The sequence below is a fragment of the Acanthopagrus latus genome, chromosome 6, assembly GCF_904848185.1.
Source record: "Acanthopagrus latus isolate v.2019 chromosome 6, fAcaLat1.1, whole genome shotgun sequence".
Taxonomy (NCBI): domain Eukaryota; kingdom Metazoa; phylum Chordata; class Actinopteri; order Spariformes; family Sparidae; genus Acanthopagrus; species Acanthopagrus latus.
The window spans coordinates 13898131-13912618 of record NC_051044.1 but is presented as its reverse complement, the minus strand read 5'-3'; the positions used below and the strand labels follow the sequence as shown (position 1 = coordinate 13912618).

The following is a 14488-nucleotide window of genomic DNA, read 5'->3' as shown; positions in this document are numbered from 1 at the left end:
GCTATCTTGGAACCAACAACAAAGTCTCGAGCTATTAGTCAAAATTTGTTCTCTCGCTGTAACGATCCTCAAACTGGCAGCCGCTCAATGGCCCTGGGAGTCTGAGAGATGTGAATAAATGCAGTTGTAGTAAACAAACTTACTACTAGATCTGATATCTTTGTGACACACAATTCACCAAGTAAGCTCATATTAAAATACATGCACAAGATTAATCTAATTATCTTTTTTGGCATTAAAACTCCCCAGCTTGTATTTTTATATCTGCAGGAGTGATGAACACATGAATATCTGCTCCAGATGCAGTATTTTGTATTTTCCCAGTGGGGAAAAGCTCACTGTAGATGATCCTCATTTAAAAAGGCATGTAAATAGATATATAGCACAAAGAAACTACGAAATGATTATACAGCATAACTGATGAAAAACATACCCACAAAACTGCCACTATTGTTTTCTCAAGATGAACTGAGGTATACAACCACTCGGGTCAACAATATTTTACATTTGGGTTATAGTAAGTTCCTCGACTGCCATGGAAATGAATGATTTTGCGAAAACTAAGGATCCCCAGGTTCAATCAAAGGTAAACACTTGAATTTACAAGGCTTTAATAACAGGAGTACAAATTCAACAATGTCAGATATTTCCTAAGAAGAAAAGGCTGCTGTTAAATTTAAATTGAACAGTGACTCTAAGTACACCTACCTCCACAAAGGGCATCCAATGAAATTCTAGCAAAAGTTATAAACCATTTTCAACATCAGTCTCATTGAAAGTAATCTTGGTCCCTTCGTTCAGACCTAACCTTCGAACCACTCATACCATTCTACCACTCTCATACCACTCCCTTCACTCCTTTGTGCCATAGGCCAAAAGTCTCAATCTCGCCTCCAACTTGTTCAGAAAGGAACAGCGAGGCTTCATACTGGATTGAACAGACGACAGCGTCACATCAGATCATATTCTGATGGTGGCCATTTTCCTCTGATGTCACACTTAAAGGCTGGGATGATGGATGATGTCACTCAAAGTCATATAAACGAGGAGAATCTGTCAAATTGACCAGCAACTGAAACTGTGATTGATGTTGAAAGCCTGAAGGGACATCAGGGCACATTTAAAGGCAAAACGAAGGTAAATTAACCATCAGCTAACATTAGCATTCACCCACTTCCTACTGTTTGATTACATCCGGTGTGTTTCACTTCCAGGCTTAAATAAATATGTCCAATATGTGCACTGGTATCTTAAAATGAATGTACGCCTTTCCTACCACATTGTGTAACACTTTCTAACAGTTGTTTTTTTCTGGTGCTGAGCAATGAGGAATTTGTCAGATTGCCTCCATTTATATGACTTGCAAGTCAACTGGCTCCCTGTCCGTTTGAGAATAGATTGAAGATTTTATTGATCACTGCTTGTTTGAGCCATGTTGGAATAAATTACAATAGCATGACAACAGAGACATTGTAGTGACAGACAGACCATTCGAATAGAAAAGTTCTATACATTTTTTTTTAATGTCCAGGTGACCATTAAAAACTAAAGTTCGGGCTATTTCCCCATTCTTTTAGAGGGTTTCCTGGTCTTATTAACCTTATTAACGGCCTGGGGGGTTGTTGCAAAGATGGCTGCCAAGTGGCAACACTTAAAATGACTTTGTTAGCACCAGAGGTCTCCCAGCTACAGTTCGGAGCTGCAGCTCTGGAAAGATAACATATGCAATTAGTTGCAATCAGTATAATCAGATGAGTCATCCTGAAATGTTTTGTTTTCTTCAGTGATTTTATTTAGCTTGTGGGGCAAAACATAAACAGCAGAAAACATTAGTACCTTCACCGCACCTGCAGGCTGTTGAAGCGATAAATACCCAAAACAGCCCAAACTCAGCCTGAGCATGTTTCCTCATGAGAGGATGCCATCTAACATTGCCTTCATTTTTTGCCGCCTTCACAATTTAACCCAAGTCGGGGACACTGGCGTCATGCTGGCTTTGGAATGGGGATCTTGCTTCAAAACACTCGTTAGCAGATTTACCACTGCAGTGAACTGGGCCAGGCCAGAGAAACACTGAGATCATCGCAGAAATCCCTCACACTGCTGGTCATTACTCACATTACAACGCTTGAATCTGGTAATAAGGTTTGATAGAGAGGGGACATGAGAAAGTGTGCGAAATACAAATAGTAAAGTCACAATGTTATCCTTAGAGGAGGAAATATAGCACACAGAATTACACCCCTCTGGTGAGGTGATGAATCACCCATTGTGATGTCGACTTTTACAGTAATGGTGAGAAATTCAGCGAATGAAAAATGACCCATGCAATGACTTCTACTCACAGCTAATGTTACAATATACTACAGTACTCCAAAGCCTTTAAGGTCACTGCCATCCACTTGCAATACCTTGCAGTTGTATGAAAAACCTGAATCAGCTTTTCGCTCAGTTGTACACGCCGCTCAGAATGACTAATGTCTCGAGAAGGGAGCTGACCGCTTACTCCTTCTCCTACTGCATCAGGGTGTCGCAACGAGTCGCGTTCCTCTGTAGCAGAACATGCACATTTAAAATCTAATCCCCCCTGTCAATGCTACAGCCTACATGAGGACTATAATTAGTGGGATAGCAGTGAAAGTGCTAATTAGCATCTCAGAGAAGTTTTAACCACAGTGTTTCATGCACATGTCATACACACACACAAACACACACACACACACACACACACACACACACACTCTCACACTCACACACAAAACCAGCGACTTCGTCCCTTCACACATCTACCAATTACTGAAGATTTACCTGCAGCTACAGTATTAATGTCTGCTTATTTATAATGTTGACCTCTATTCAGGGTCATGGAGTTAGTTGAAATGAATGTCCTCATTTTCTGTACTCGCATCGCCCCCTTCATTTTTAGATAAAATGAAATATGGCTGATTTGCTACTTTTAAATAATTATCCAAACCTTGGAAAAACACAGCATGTTCAGAAAATTATTTGTGGAACAAAATGTGCAATTGGTAATGCTGGGCTACACTTAATAGACTATTCTTCCTATACTTCCAGAGATATGCTTTTATTTCAGCTGAAGTGCTTGTTAATGAACAGCAAAGTAGTTCCTAAATTACCTCATACAGGCTTTTATCTGAGTTACTGCAGTACAGTTTCCCATCACTTGGCAGCACAGAGCTCAAGAAGCACAGCTGGGGGTAAATAAGTTTGTTAACTGCTATCGCTGCTTGTCTTTTTCATGTCTTCATATAAGGAAGCATGGGTCGTACTCAAAACACATTCTTGACACATTCACTTTATCATTTCTCTCACAAAACATTGACCCTCAGTGTATCATACACTGATGCAGCCCAGATGGTTGAAAAAAAAAACCTTCATTCACAAGAACATTCATTCACAAAGTGTAAAAAGTGTACTGGAGGCCCATGTCCCTCTGTATTTTCACTATCCATTGTCAAATGATTATTTCATCAGGTTTCCTTTGTTTACATGACTTGAAACCTGGAGTACAGCCTAGCCCACGAAATTTGAGGTTCCCACCCTGAGGGTGATGTCAGAGGAAATTGGCCACCATGGAAATATTGTATGTTGTTTCTTATTTATGTGATCTTAAAGGTCATGGTATAAAGTAAACCCAATTTATTCTGTGCGCATTACTCAGGAAATACTAAGGAATTTGTCTGTCTCATTATAAAGTATTTACCACATCATCAGTGTGATCAAGGAAGGGAGCACCAGTTACCAGTTAGCTAATATAATTTAGCCAATAACACTGTGGAAACAGTAATCTCATTGGGGAGAGGGTAAGCCCTACAAATGAAGATAATTTGACCAATAGCAGTGGAATTAGTGGTGGAAGGCCATGCACAGACCCAGTCACTCCTGAGAAATGGAAAAACTGAAGCAGGAATTAATGTAAAACTTTAATGTCCAAGTTGAAAGTACTCTTGTCTGATGAAACTATGTCTCAGTGGGAGACAGCACAACTTCCCCAGCAGCTGTCAGGACAACGGTCTGATGCAAGCTGGTGTTGAAGATTTCTATTCAAAAAAACAGATAAATCAGTTTTTGGGGGGAAAGCTCCAGAATTTCATTATCAACATTCATAAAATATGGAGAATATGGTCTGGTGTTTTCATTATCCTGATATCTTTTATGGTAGTACTCTGAATTATAGACAGTGCTGTTTTTATCCTCACTCTTCTTGTTTCCCTGCACTCCTTCTGCAGGCTGCAATGATAATTACTGATAGGAAGCAGGGTAAGTAGGCATCCATCCAAAAAATGCTCCAACACCTGTCCACAAAGCTGACCTTTTGTGTGATACTAGATATCAAAAGTGCAGACAATTGCCCACTGGCTTTTTGGTCCACTGAGTGATTGATGTCATCTCATTAGCTGCAGGAGTTGAAACTGCTGAGAGCGACGCAGGCACTTTTTCTCCTTATGTCAGTGTGTACGCTCTGTTTTTGTGAGGGTGAGTACACCCTGCCTTTTTTTTTTTTTTTTTTTATGTCGCCGCCAACACTGCAATTGTGTGAAGAGTCCAACTGCCTCTGCCCTCTCCTCCTGCATCCTCCTTCATCAATCAACCTCTTCTCCAAGTTTTAAAACCCCCAAATCCCTCAACTCATCTAGTTCCTTCTCTCTCAGGATTTTTGGTTCCTCATGATTATTAAGATTCCTCTCCTGTCCCCGCACTGTAACTCCTGCAGTGATAGATTGTCTCCCTCTCTCGCTCTCTGTCTGTTGCCACTGTTTCTCCCCTCCGTCTTTAATGCTACCTCCCCTCCGTTGGTTCTGCGTCACTGGTCACCATTGGTTCGATCCACAGAGGCTTCTTCCCAGGAGAGTAACTGCAGTAATAAGAGCAGAGAGGCTCTGGGATGCATCCTGCCGGCGTCCTGCAGGGCAGCTTGTAACAGAGAACCATGAAGTCAGGAAGGCTTCAACATAGTCAAACAGTAAGATCAGAGAAGAAACGAAGAAGTCTAAGAGGGGTGAAAAAAAATCTTTAAACATTGATTTCCATTTTTCACAAATCATCATGACACCAGTGATCGCTTACTGAGACCACTGAGCATCAGCATGGCAGCATCATCGCTGTCGAATCGGAAACAACAAGAGTTTTCTGTTAATGCATCTCCCCGAGGCAGTGCATTCTCAAGAGACAGCGCAGGAGCGACTGGAGACCTGCATTGGTTCCCTCTTCCTCCACCATGTTGTCTGGTTAATTAACAAAAACAGTCAGCTCAGATTCTTGAGGCACCATTTTGTTTCCTATATTTGCACCCCATTTCTCTAGGCAGACCTCCCAAGACACTCCAGAGCATCTGGCCAAACCTGTACTATAACCATTCCTTTCTCTTTGAAGAGCAAAAGAAAGCTGCTATTTCAACACCGGAGATCAATTTACCATGAAAGTTACTGTGTGAGATATGTCTGGGGGAAAGTATGCTTACTCTTGAGTGGAGCAGAAGATTACTTTAGAATTCACAGACGGGAAAATGTGTCTGAACTGACGAAAGGAAATGGCGTAACCTATATCTCACTGAAAAATATGAAATCTAATTTTATGGGTCAGCGCTTCCTCCTGTCACACCAAATCTTCAATGTGTCTCTGTTTGAGGATAATTCAGGTTTTGTTACAATCTGGGTTGCTGGGTATTTTGGCGTTCCGGCTATTAATCCCATTGATAATAATTGACGCATGAGCTTCGTTTCCCAGATTCAATTCAATTCTGACTGTATTTCACGCTCAAAAAGAAGTTGCAAGCTACAGATTTTTGTCTGCTGATCTGGTACCGAAACATTGTAAACAGATGTATTTTTACAATTTTTGAGTATGAGTTTGCTTGAAACTTTTTGTTTGACAAAACAAGAGCCCCCAACAAAAGAAAAAAAAAACACAACAAAAACTCCCAGACACAAAAGAGAAAAGTGTAAGATGAGATACAAAACAGCGCATCAAATCTCAAGGATGAGTGAAAAGAATCTCAACAATATTTACAGACAAGTTTGAAGGGACAGCCCAATGTTAAAAAACATATGTTTTCCTCTGTAGTACTTTTTGTCCGTTGTTTCCAAAGTCGTTTTGGTGTGATCTGAAATGTCTGCCTTCTTTTTAATATAATGGAACTAGATTGCACATGGCTTGTGGCACTAAAAGCTCCAAATAATAGATCTGGATAAAATACAAGAGGAACAATTTTTCTTTGCACCCTACTACACTTGCTAACTGTATCACTGCACATAAGGAAGTGCCCTTCTCCTCAGGCCATCAAAGCCTCTAATTGGCTGAGACAACACTGAGGACACGTCGTCTGTGTCCTGATAGATAGTAACGGCTATGACTGCAAATTATTCCAGGTGGATGGAGCAGCATATCTGAAAGCAAACTCTGGTGTATTTACTGTGGGAACCTGAAGCAGATCTCTAATTGGCTTCAAATCACCTTGTTAGAGGTTAAGACACATGAAATGGTTACCTTGGAATGTCTTTATCAATAAACAAGATCGATAGAAGGTCAGTAGTGCAAAGGTATGTGTTAGAGCTGCAACGATCAATTATTTGTATTGTCATTTAAATGGTGAATTGTTTAATCAATTGAATATTTAATTGTTTGTGTACATTTACATCACAGTTCAATCTTTAACCTTGTTTTGTCTGACAGTTCAAAGCCAATAAATATTTAATTCACAATGACAGAAAAGTGAGAAAAGCAGCTCACCCTCACATTCAAGAAAACTTGAGAACATGTTTTCTTGATTAAACGACTGAAATGTTTCATCAGTTTTAAAAAATTGTCATAATTTTCTGTCAATTGCGTCAGTCAAGTAGGCAGAATAGAATGTTGACATTTAACACTTCTACAAAACACTGATATATTAAGATTTGTACGTGCAGTATGTATCATATTGACATAGGAGATGGGGAGAAGCCAGTGACCACAGTTCAAAACTGTGTTTCAACATTTGGAAAGGTGAAACAAATGGATATTGTTCACGAGGAACAAAGCATTTTAACACTTGTAAGCATAACCACTGGATGTTTTTAAGGTGACCCTGGGATAATATCCAGCCATGCTTGTGCCAACACAAAATAGATGTTTTTAAAACAAGAAGTTGGGAGATTTCCAGCTGTGTTTCTGGTAACAAAACCAGGTGCTTTTAACAAGATGTCAACACATCTCATGTCATGTTTGTCATGACCAAAGCAGGTACTTAAATGTTTTTTATGGTTCAGCTTTTATAACTTTATGGTTTTTGTGCCTAAATGTAACACGGCCACAGCATTATCACAAAATGAAAATGAAAGTTAAACATAAAGAAACATAGAGTTATAACATCAAGAAATGTAAAGTTTCAACATATCTGTGTTGTGCAGAAATGTACATTCCCAACCTTGAATGTGTGACCCAATACTATGGACGACTGAAGCTCTTTTATGTAATATCTAAGTGTGAGTTACTTTCATCTGATGCTATGCTACCTTTTACTGTAAAAGATATCCAAGAACCAAACAAAACACGTATATATTAAGTTTCCTCTTATATTGACTGAGCAAGAAGCAACTGGAGAGAGAACTTGGCCTCCATTGTTGCTCCTTGGCATTCCGTCCCACTAGGGTTGCTAAGTCACAGTTGTTCTGGCAACCTTTGGCTTCAACTTTAATCCTCTCTCTAAAGAAAATGTTGAAGAATGTCAGAGAAAGTAGAGCCTGTGAATAATACAGCATGATTATTGCAGCTGACGAGCAAGGGTGTGAGGGAAGTCACCAAACAACTGACGCGAGGTACTAAAAGTCCTCACCCATAAGTCAGTTCAGAGACAATGGTCACCACGCACAACTCCCAGCTCTCAATTAAACTGCACAAACAGTGTGGGCTCTCAAAACTAGTCCACCAAGATCACATTTACTCCTTGAACTGTGACTGAGATGATTTAGAAGCTTTTTCATTTTTCATTTCATTTTAAAACTCATTCCCATATGGTAGAGCCACTTTCTGTTCAATACTTTCTACATCCTCTCTGCATCAGTTGTTTTGAAATATTTATTTTACTTTTTTCTGTAATCTTTACAAGGGATGCTTTTCTAATGAGCTAGCTCAGAGATATATTTATTTGAATGTTACTGTAGAGAATATTAAAGAGTATATATAATGGATAGGAGCAGAGTTTCCTGCAGTGTTTTTAAGATGGTTCTGGATATTACATTAAATGTACCACAGGGAGTGTTTAACCAGTTTAAAGATACACTATATAGGAATTATGCATCGATTAGACCTTTTCTGAATATTTTGCTGAGCTGTGTACTTATATAATCCTAAATATTCTCAGCAATGTTAAAAACCAGAGAAATCCACAAGTTACCTCTAACGCCTGTTGCAACTTCCAGGTTAGAGAAGCCTTAAAATGTTACATTGTCTGTGCATATTTGTGCCTGAGTCACATCAGACGGATATTCATCAGTGATGGGCTTTGTTTAATGATGTTTTCACAACCATCGAAGCCAGTCTGACTGTGGAATTATTTGTATTTTTCATGTTACTCCTACAGTGTATCATTTGCCCCAATGTACTGTACATTAGCCTTAAGCTAACATTAGCGCGAAACAGTGCACATCGTAGGTGTCTGCGTCTGTATGTTTGAATTCTGGTTAACTCTCACTGATCTAAGCACTCATCAGAGACTAGGGTTCTCTCTATTCTTTCTTCCCTTTCCACTCTGGAAAGTTACGCTTTGGATCTATGAAACTTAAAAAAACGGTGGTGCTCTTTTGGCTTTTGTCCCAAAAATAAAGCTCCTTGAACCTGCTTTAACTAAAATATAATAACAATGATGAGGACACAAAATGTGTCAGGCTGCAGGGGGCTTACATATTGACTCTGGGAAAACAATGAGTGTCCTGATACAGGTATTGAAATGGGTATGAACATTATTCTAAGCTGAGGATAGAATGGAACAGTGAATGAGTAAATGTTTCAGCGGAAGTGTTAAAGTCTCTCAAATAAAGAAAATGCCCCAGCTGCTCTGGCTTTAGAATAAAATAAAAAGATAATACACATACCTTTCCAACTACAGATAATCTAAAGTAATTTAGAAAATCATAAAACAGATTCTGCTTAAGCTCTTCTAGCGAGTCTCTTCAAAACCTAAGAGCTCTGAAATAACGAAGCCAGTGGGTGGTTGGCCTTTCTTAAATTAACCACCCTTCATCTCTGTACCTGGTCCTGGCCTAGAAATGTCAGAGCAGCTGGCTGCTGTTGGATCAGAAGGACTCCAGCTAAATGGGCTAATTTAGTGCTTAAGAATGTCAGGGAATGGCAAAGCCACAGAATACATAAAAGAATAGTACAGAGTTAGCAAGTGCATTGTAACAGGAGTCATGGCTGACAGATGCAAAATAATTGATAGTGTACGTTTAGAAAATTGCTGGATTGCATCATGAAGAAGCTCTGGGATCGACAGACACAAGCGGCACGAAAAAGGAACCAAAGCCTCAGAAGACACAGCGTTTATTGTGTCGGGCAATTGTATCAGTACACTGAGCAGCGCCGCATAATGATTCACACTCATCCACTTCCTGTTGCATGATGCGTCTGTGCCCCCCTGTGACACAAACACAATTAATTTGAAACACATCTTCCAATCATGTGCATTCGCCTGTGCAGAAATACACAAGCATTGTCCCTTAGAATAAGTGGCCCTCGCTATCAGATGTCCACATTTCGCTGATCACAAGGTTAAATGATAGCATGGTATGTGCACATCCATGCATATCTCATTACAAGGCAGCAGAAACACAACCTCATAAATCAAAAGTTACTGCGCTGCAGCTGCATGACACTCATAGAGGTCAGAGGTGGATAGCAGCTGGTGCATGTTGAGCATCGCTGCATTTCTGACCCTGGTGCGAAGCATAATTGAGTGCTGCTGTACCTTCATTCATCTCTGGTCCTTGCAGCTCCCATGGTATACAGCTGGGCCGCAACATCTCCTCAGCCCTCAACATGAAGGAAAAATCCATATCTGTTGTCTCCTGCGATAGCTTCCCACTGTTGCTGCGGCATCAGCTTACTGTTCGGATGATCGCAGATGAGGAATGGGACACAGATTACAGTGAGGATCAGTCCACGCCCTCATTTTATATCCACCCCCCACCTAGCCTCTTCATCAATTACGGCAAAGCTCACCCCTGTGCCACCCTTGCCCACTCAATCCCAGCAATCCCAGTATGGCAGATGGGACATTCCTGTACAGACCATGGCACTGATAGCTGCTGGTTTACAATCATTCCTAAGCTGGGACCTTCACCCTTCAGCTGCGTGATCGGACAGTTAAAGTAGACTGTATTAAAAAGCTAATACGTGATCGTGACACAGAGACATATGTAAGGCCTGAGACAATCTTGGTGTAATCCTTTGATATCAGCAGTATTAAAGGATTGCATCTACTCCACTTGGAACATACAGCACAATGTCTCCACTGCCTCTAACACCAAGAGCACATTTGCACATGAAAAAGAGACACTCTAGACTGTAGTTACAGTCTGCCTTAAAAACAGCCACTTCAGTGTCTCGCAGCCTTGTCGAAGACATCAAATGACGTCAATATGCAGCCTCCCCTGAGAGTACTTAACCAGCGCTGTACAAGTGCGGAAATCAGTAAAGTCAAAATAATGCATGCTGAAACACTGTATGTCCACGTGTTTACAGTACAGGCTCACTTTGCATTCATCTTTTTCTTTTGTTCAACCATATCTAATCCTTTTACCTTTACTCCTTTTTTACCTCTTTTAGTTTTTAGAATTGGTCTTTCAGTCAACTTCATCTGAAACTTCCAACCCAGTTTATCATCCTCAATCCGGTTGACATTTAAAGTCTAGTCAGCAGTTTCACTTCGGGTGAGACTTTGTATCAGTCTTCCTAAGAAGGACAGTTGTTTCAACAATTACTCTTACATTTCTTTACATACAAGTGATAAAGCCTAAAGGCCTTTTTAATCAAATTTAAAAAAAAAAAAAACAGGAGCAAAGAAGGATGTCACTCAGTTTTAACCTAAACAAGATCTTTCCGTAATCCCAACTAAACTGTAACTATAACTTTGAGCAGATATTTAGCTACACCTTCTTTGAGCCGTTTTGACTTTAACAACCATGTCAACGTACATGAAGCCTCCCACAGACATGACTACAGACAAGGATTGAAATAAGAATAATATGCAACATTTGAGCATCCATGGAGCTAGTCATTTATGGATGTAAGCACATTTTCTGAACGACCTAATAAAGATCCAAACAATGAGGTTTGTGGTGACTCACTCGGCCAACACCTAACAACAGTTTCTGTCAACTACATGAGCTAAGACAGGAGCTGTGTCTGCAGGAGAGAACCAATTAGTCCTCTGGCCGTGGCATGTCACCTGACAGTCTGTTCATCCACAGCCTGATGGAAGAGCCTCTCCAGCCTGCTCATTCAAACCAATTAAGGTCTGGAAGTGTATTACCACACACTCATTAACTGTCTCTCACAGTGCCCTGTTGCTCTTCACAGAGTTTTACCCTTTCGTATCGTCTTGTCTGTTCCATCTCATCTCTGTCTAGTTGTCAAAGTTGTATTCCTCTTTATTTGTCTTTTTCATTATGTCACAGAAGGAAATATCCTCTCGTCAGCAGAACTACAGAGGAGAGCATCAGTGCCTGCCAGTGGTGGAAAATAACTAAGGACATTTACAAGTACTGTCCTTAAGTACAGATCTGAGGTACTTGACTTGAAGATTGTTGTATTTTTGTCACATGCCACTTTTATACCAATGCGCCACTAAATTTCAGAGAAAAACAGCTCATTTACTAGTTGCAGTCCTTAACATTTACAAGATCTTTGGACACAAAACATGCACAAGTAGAGCTAAAAGAAGTAGTGGAATAATTGGATCGGAAAATTGTGGCAACTATTTTGAAAACCGATGAACATTTTATTTTTAAACTTCTCAAAATTAAGGTTTGGCTGCTTTTACTCGAAGAAACGGTTGCTTAAAAAAACTTTAATCATACTGTTAAGTCAAGGCAGTGCTGATCAAATATGAACCACAATTGTTTTCAAAAGCATATTTTAGTGTACAGTTTACATGTAGTGTGTTATTGCTTGTTACTGGCCGGCCTCCGTAATGTTTCCTGTTTCAAAACGGACAATGATGACTATAACCCATTAGTGGGAGTGTGTGTATGTGCAGTGTGGTGCAGTGCCTTCTGGTTGTTGTAGGTGTTCTACCTTTTGAGCAAAAGGGAATACCACAGCCCCTTTTCTCAGTTTTCTCTTTTATGCAAGGGTCATTCGAGTAGTGAAATACACCTTTAAGTGACATTTTTGATGCAGTATCGAGTATTTTTAGATTGTGTTATTAGTACCTTTCCTGAAGTAAAGAATCTGATGACTCTGTCTACTTCTGGCGTCTGTGAATGAATATAAATCAGTATTGACATTAAAGAGGAGTGTGTTCATGAACCCATGAGAGTCAGAAATATGGAAATGCCCTGAAGCGCCAAATGAACACAATGCAGAAACATCAAAACATCCATAAATGCACAGACACTGACAAAAGGCTGGCTTCTCATCATTTCCCCAGCCTGCTGGCACACACAACAATAAAACAGAACACTCAGATGTTGGGGTACAAAGAGTTGAACTCCTGTCACAGGCAGAGAGTGTGCATGGCCTTGCTTAAGCTGTCCAAACAGTTTATCCGTGTGAGACGGATGACATATCTGGAACGCTTCAAATTCCCTCTTGCAAAAGATGCTACAAACCATGTAACCATAAACCTCTCGGAAATGAGCTGTAATTTCAGGGCACATTTTGACTCAGCAATGGGAAGGTTTGAATACCACCCCCGATTGTAGTGGTGCTCTGGAAGAGCAAAGAAAGAGCCATTATTCCACTACAACAGCTTGAGGGAACAGCAGAGTGTGAGACTTTTCACTTTCACAAGAGCAGTTAATGATCATCTCCGATTCAGAAGAAGTCTTGCAATCAACCACCTCCATACTGCTGTAGGTCTATGAAGTGAAACCAGCCCTTTATAATTACTGTACAGCTCTCCTGCTCCAGGTGCCCACATATCTTTTCATTTATTCATAAAGGCAGCATGTGGGTCAGCGTGAGTACAACCTATTTAAATTCCTACTGGGCTTGTGTTAACTTGAAAGGGCGCAACAAGACTAATATGGAAAAGTTGCATTGATTAACAGGCATTAATGGTCACTTGAGCTTGATAGTGAAATATCAGGACCGCTAATTAACTCCAGATGGAACAGCCAGTGCGTAAATCCAGCAAAACATTGAGCCTGTAGAGGGCCCTGTTGGTCCTGCTGGTAGACATGTTGGGATTTACTTTTTGTCGCTTATCAATTTTTAATTAAGTTCAAACTTATTGCATTTATCTTGCCCAGCTATTAATGTCGTTTTGTAATGATGAGGTGTAAGCCGGCAGCAACAGCAACAGCTCTTTTGTCAGCCTGCCTCTGCTTCACAGGGATGGATTAATACTGTTACAGGTGTGCCGCTGACAGCTGAGAATCTGTCACATCTGGTGAGCAGTGTTAAAGAGCATCTAAATAAATTTGTAAACCTGTAAATACTCTACTTCTGTGCAATTTTGAGGTGCTCAGAACTATTTTGTTTTTTGCTACTTGACACTTTTAATCCACTACATTTTGGAGTGAAATTTCCTTTTTACTCATTTGCCAATTCTTTCACAGCTGTAGTTAGTAGATAGTCATTAGTTTGACAACTTAATGAATAGAAAATGCTCATATACTAGGACTGCTACTACAGATCATTGTCATTATCACATTTTTATGCAATTAATTTATTACATTTTACTCTAAAATACGTGAAGACAAGAGCAAGAGCCTGAATTAATATCTTCCAATTGCTTTTTAGTCCAACCAACAATCCAAATCCCAAAGACTCTTCACATTGTTACAAATAACAAATGACAGATAAAAGAAGCAAATCCTGAAATTTAAGACTTTTTTGCTTGACACAAGACTGAAGCTTTCGATCGACTCGTTTTTCCAGTTTGTCACTGGTCAGGTAACGTCTGTAGCTTATAACAGTAAGCATGACAGAATCAGTCTGACCATCACCTCAGTTCTTCTTTCTCTCTCTAGATCAGTGGGTGTGTTTAACACGCCTGTAAATTACTCCCACAGCTCAGCCAGCCTCCAATTTCTGCCGATCCTCTCCCTCTCTACTAATAACACCATAATGGTGCCACTGTTAGTACAGTGCTGAGGCGGTGAGCTTTATGGACTGACCCCAAAATCAATTCAGAAGCACATAGGGTCTATTAATGGAGCTACGTCTGAAACTCCTCTTCTTCTCTCCTCTCCCATAACCTCTGATATTTATCCCCTTACCTCTTATAGTTTTTGCTTTAGGACCACAGTGCAGACAGTAAATTACA

The 14488-nt window shown here is 40.1% G+C and overlaps 1 protein-coding gene across 4 annotated transcripts in view; it reads right to left on the bottom strand.

Moving 5' to 3' along the window:
- kaznb (kazrin, periplakin interacting protein b) overlaps window positions 1-14488 on the bottom strand; it is a 123570-nt gene that overhangs the window by 44425 nt on the left and 64657 nt on the right. The window contains exon 2 of one of the 4 annotated variants that reach the window (XM_037101956.1): window positions 9962-10099. The exons of the other annotated variants lie outside the window; for them this stretch is intronic. Coding sequence (XP_036957851.1) covers window positions 9962-10049 — 88 coding nt within the window. The 5' untranslated portion in view covers window positions 10050-10099. The remainder of the gene's footprint in view (window positions 1-9961; window positions 10100-14488) is intronic. 4 annotated transcript variants of the gene reach the window in all.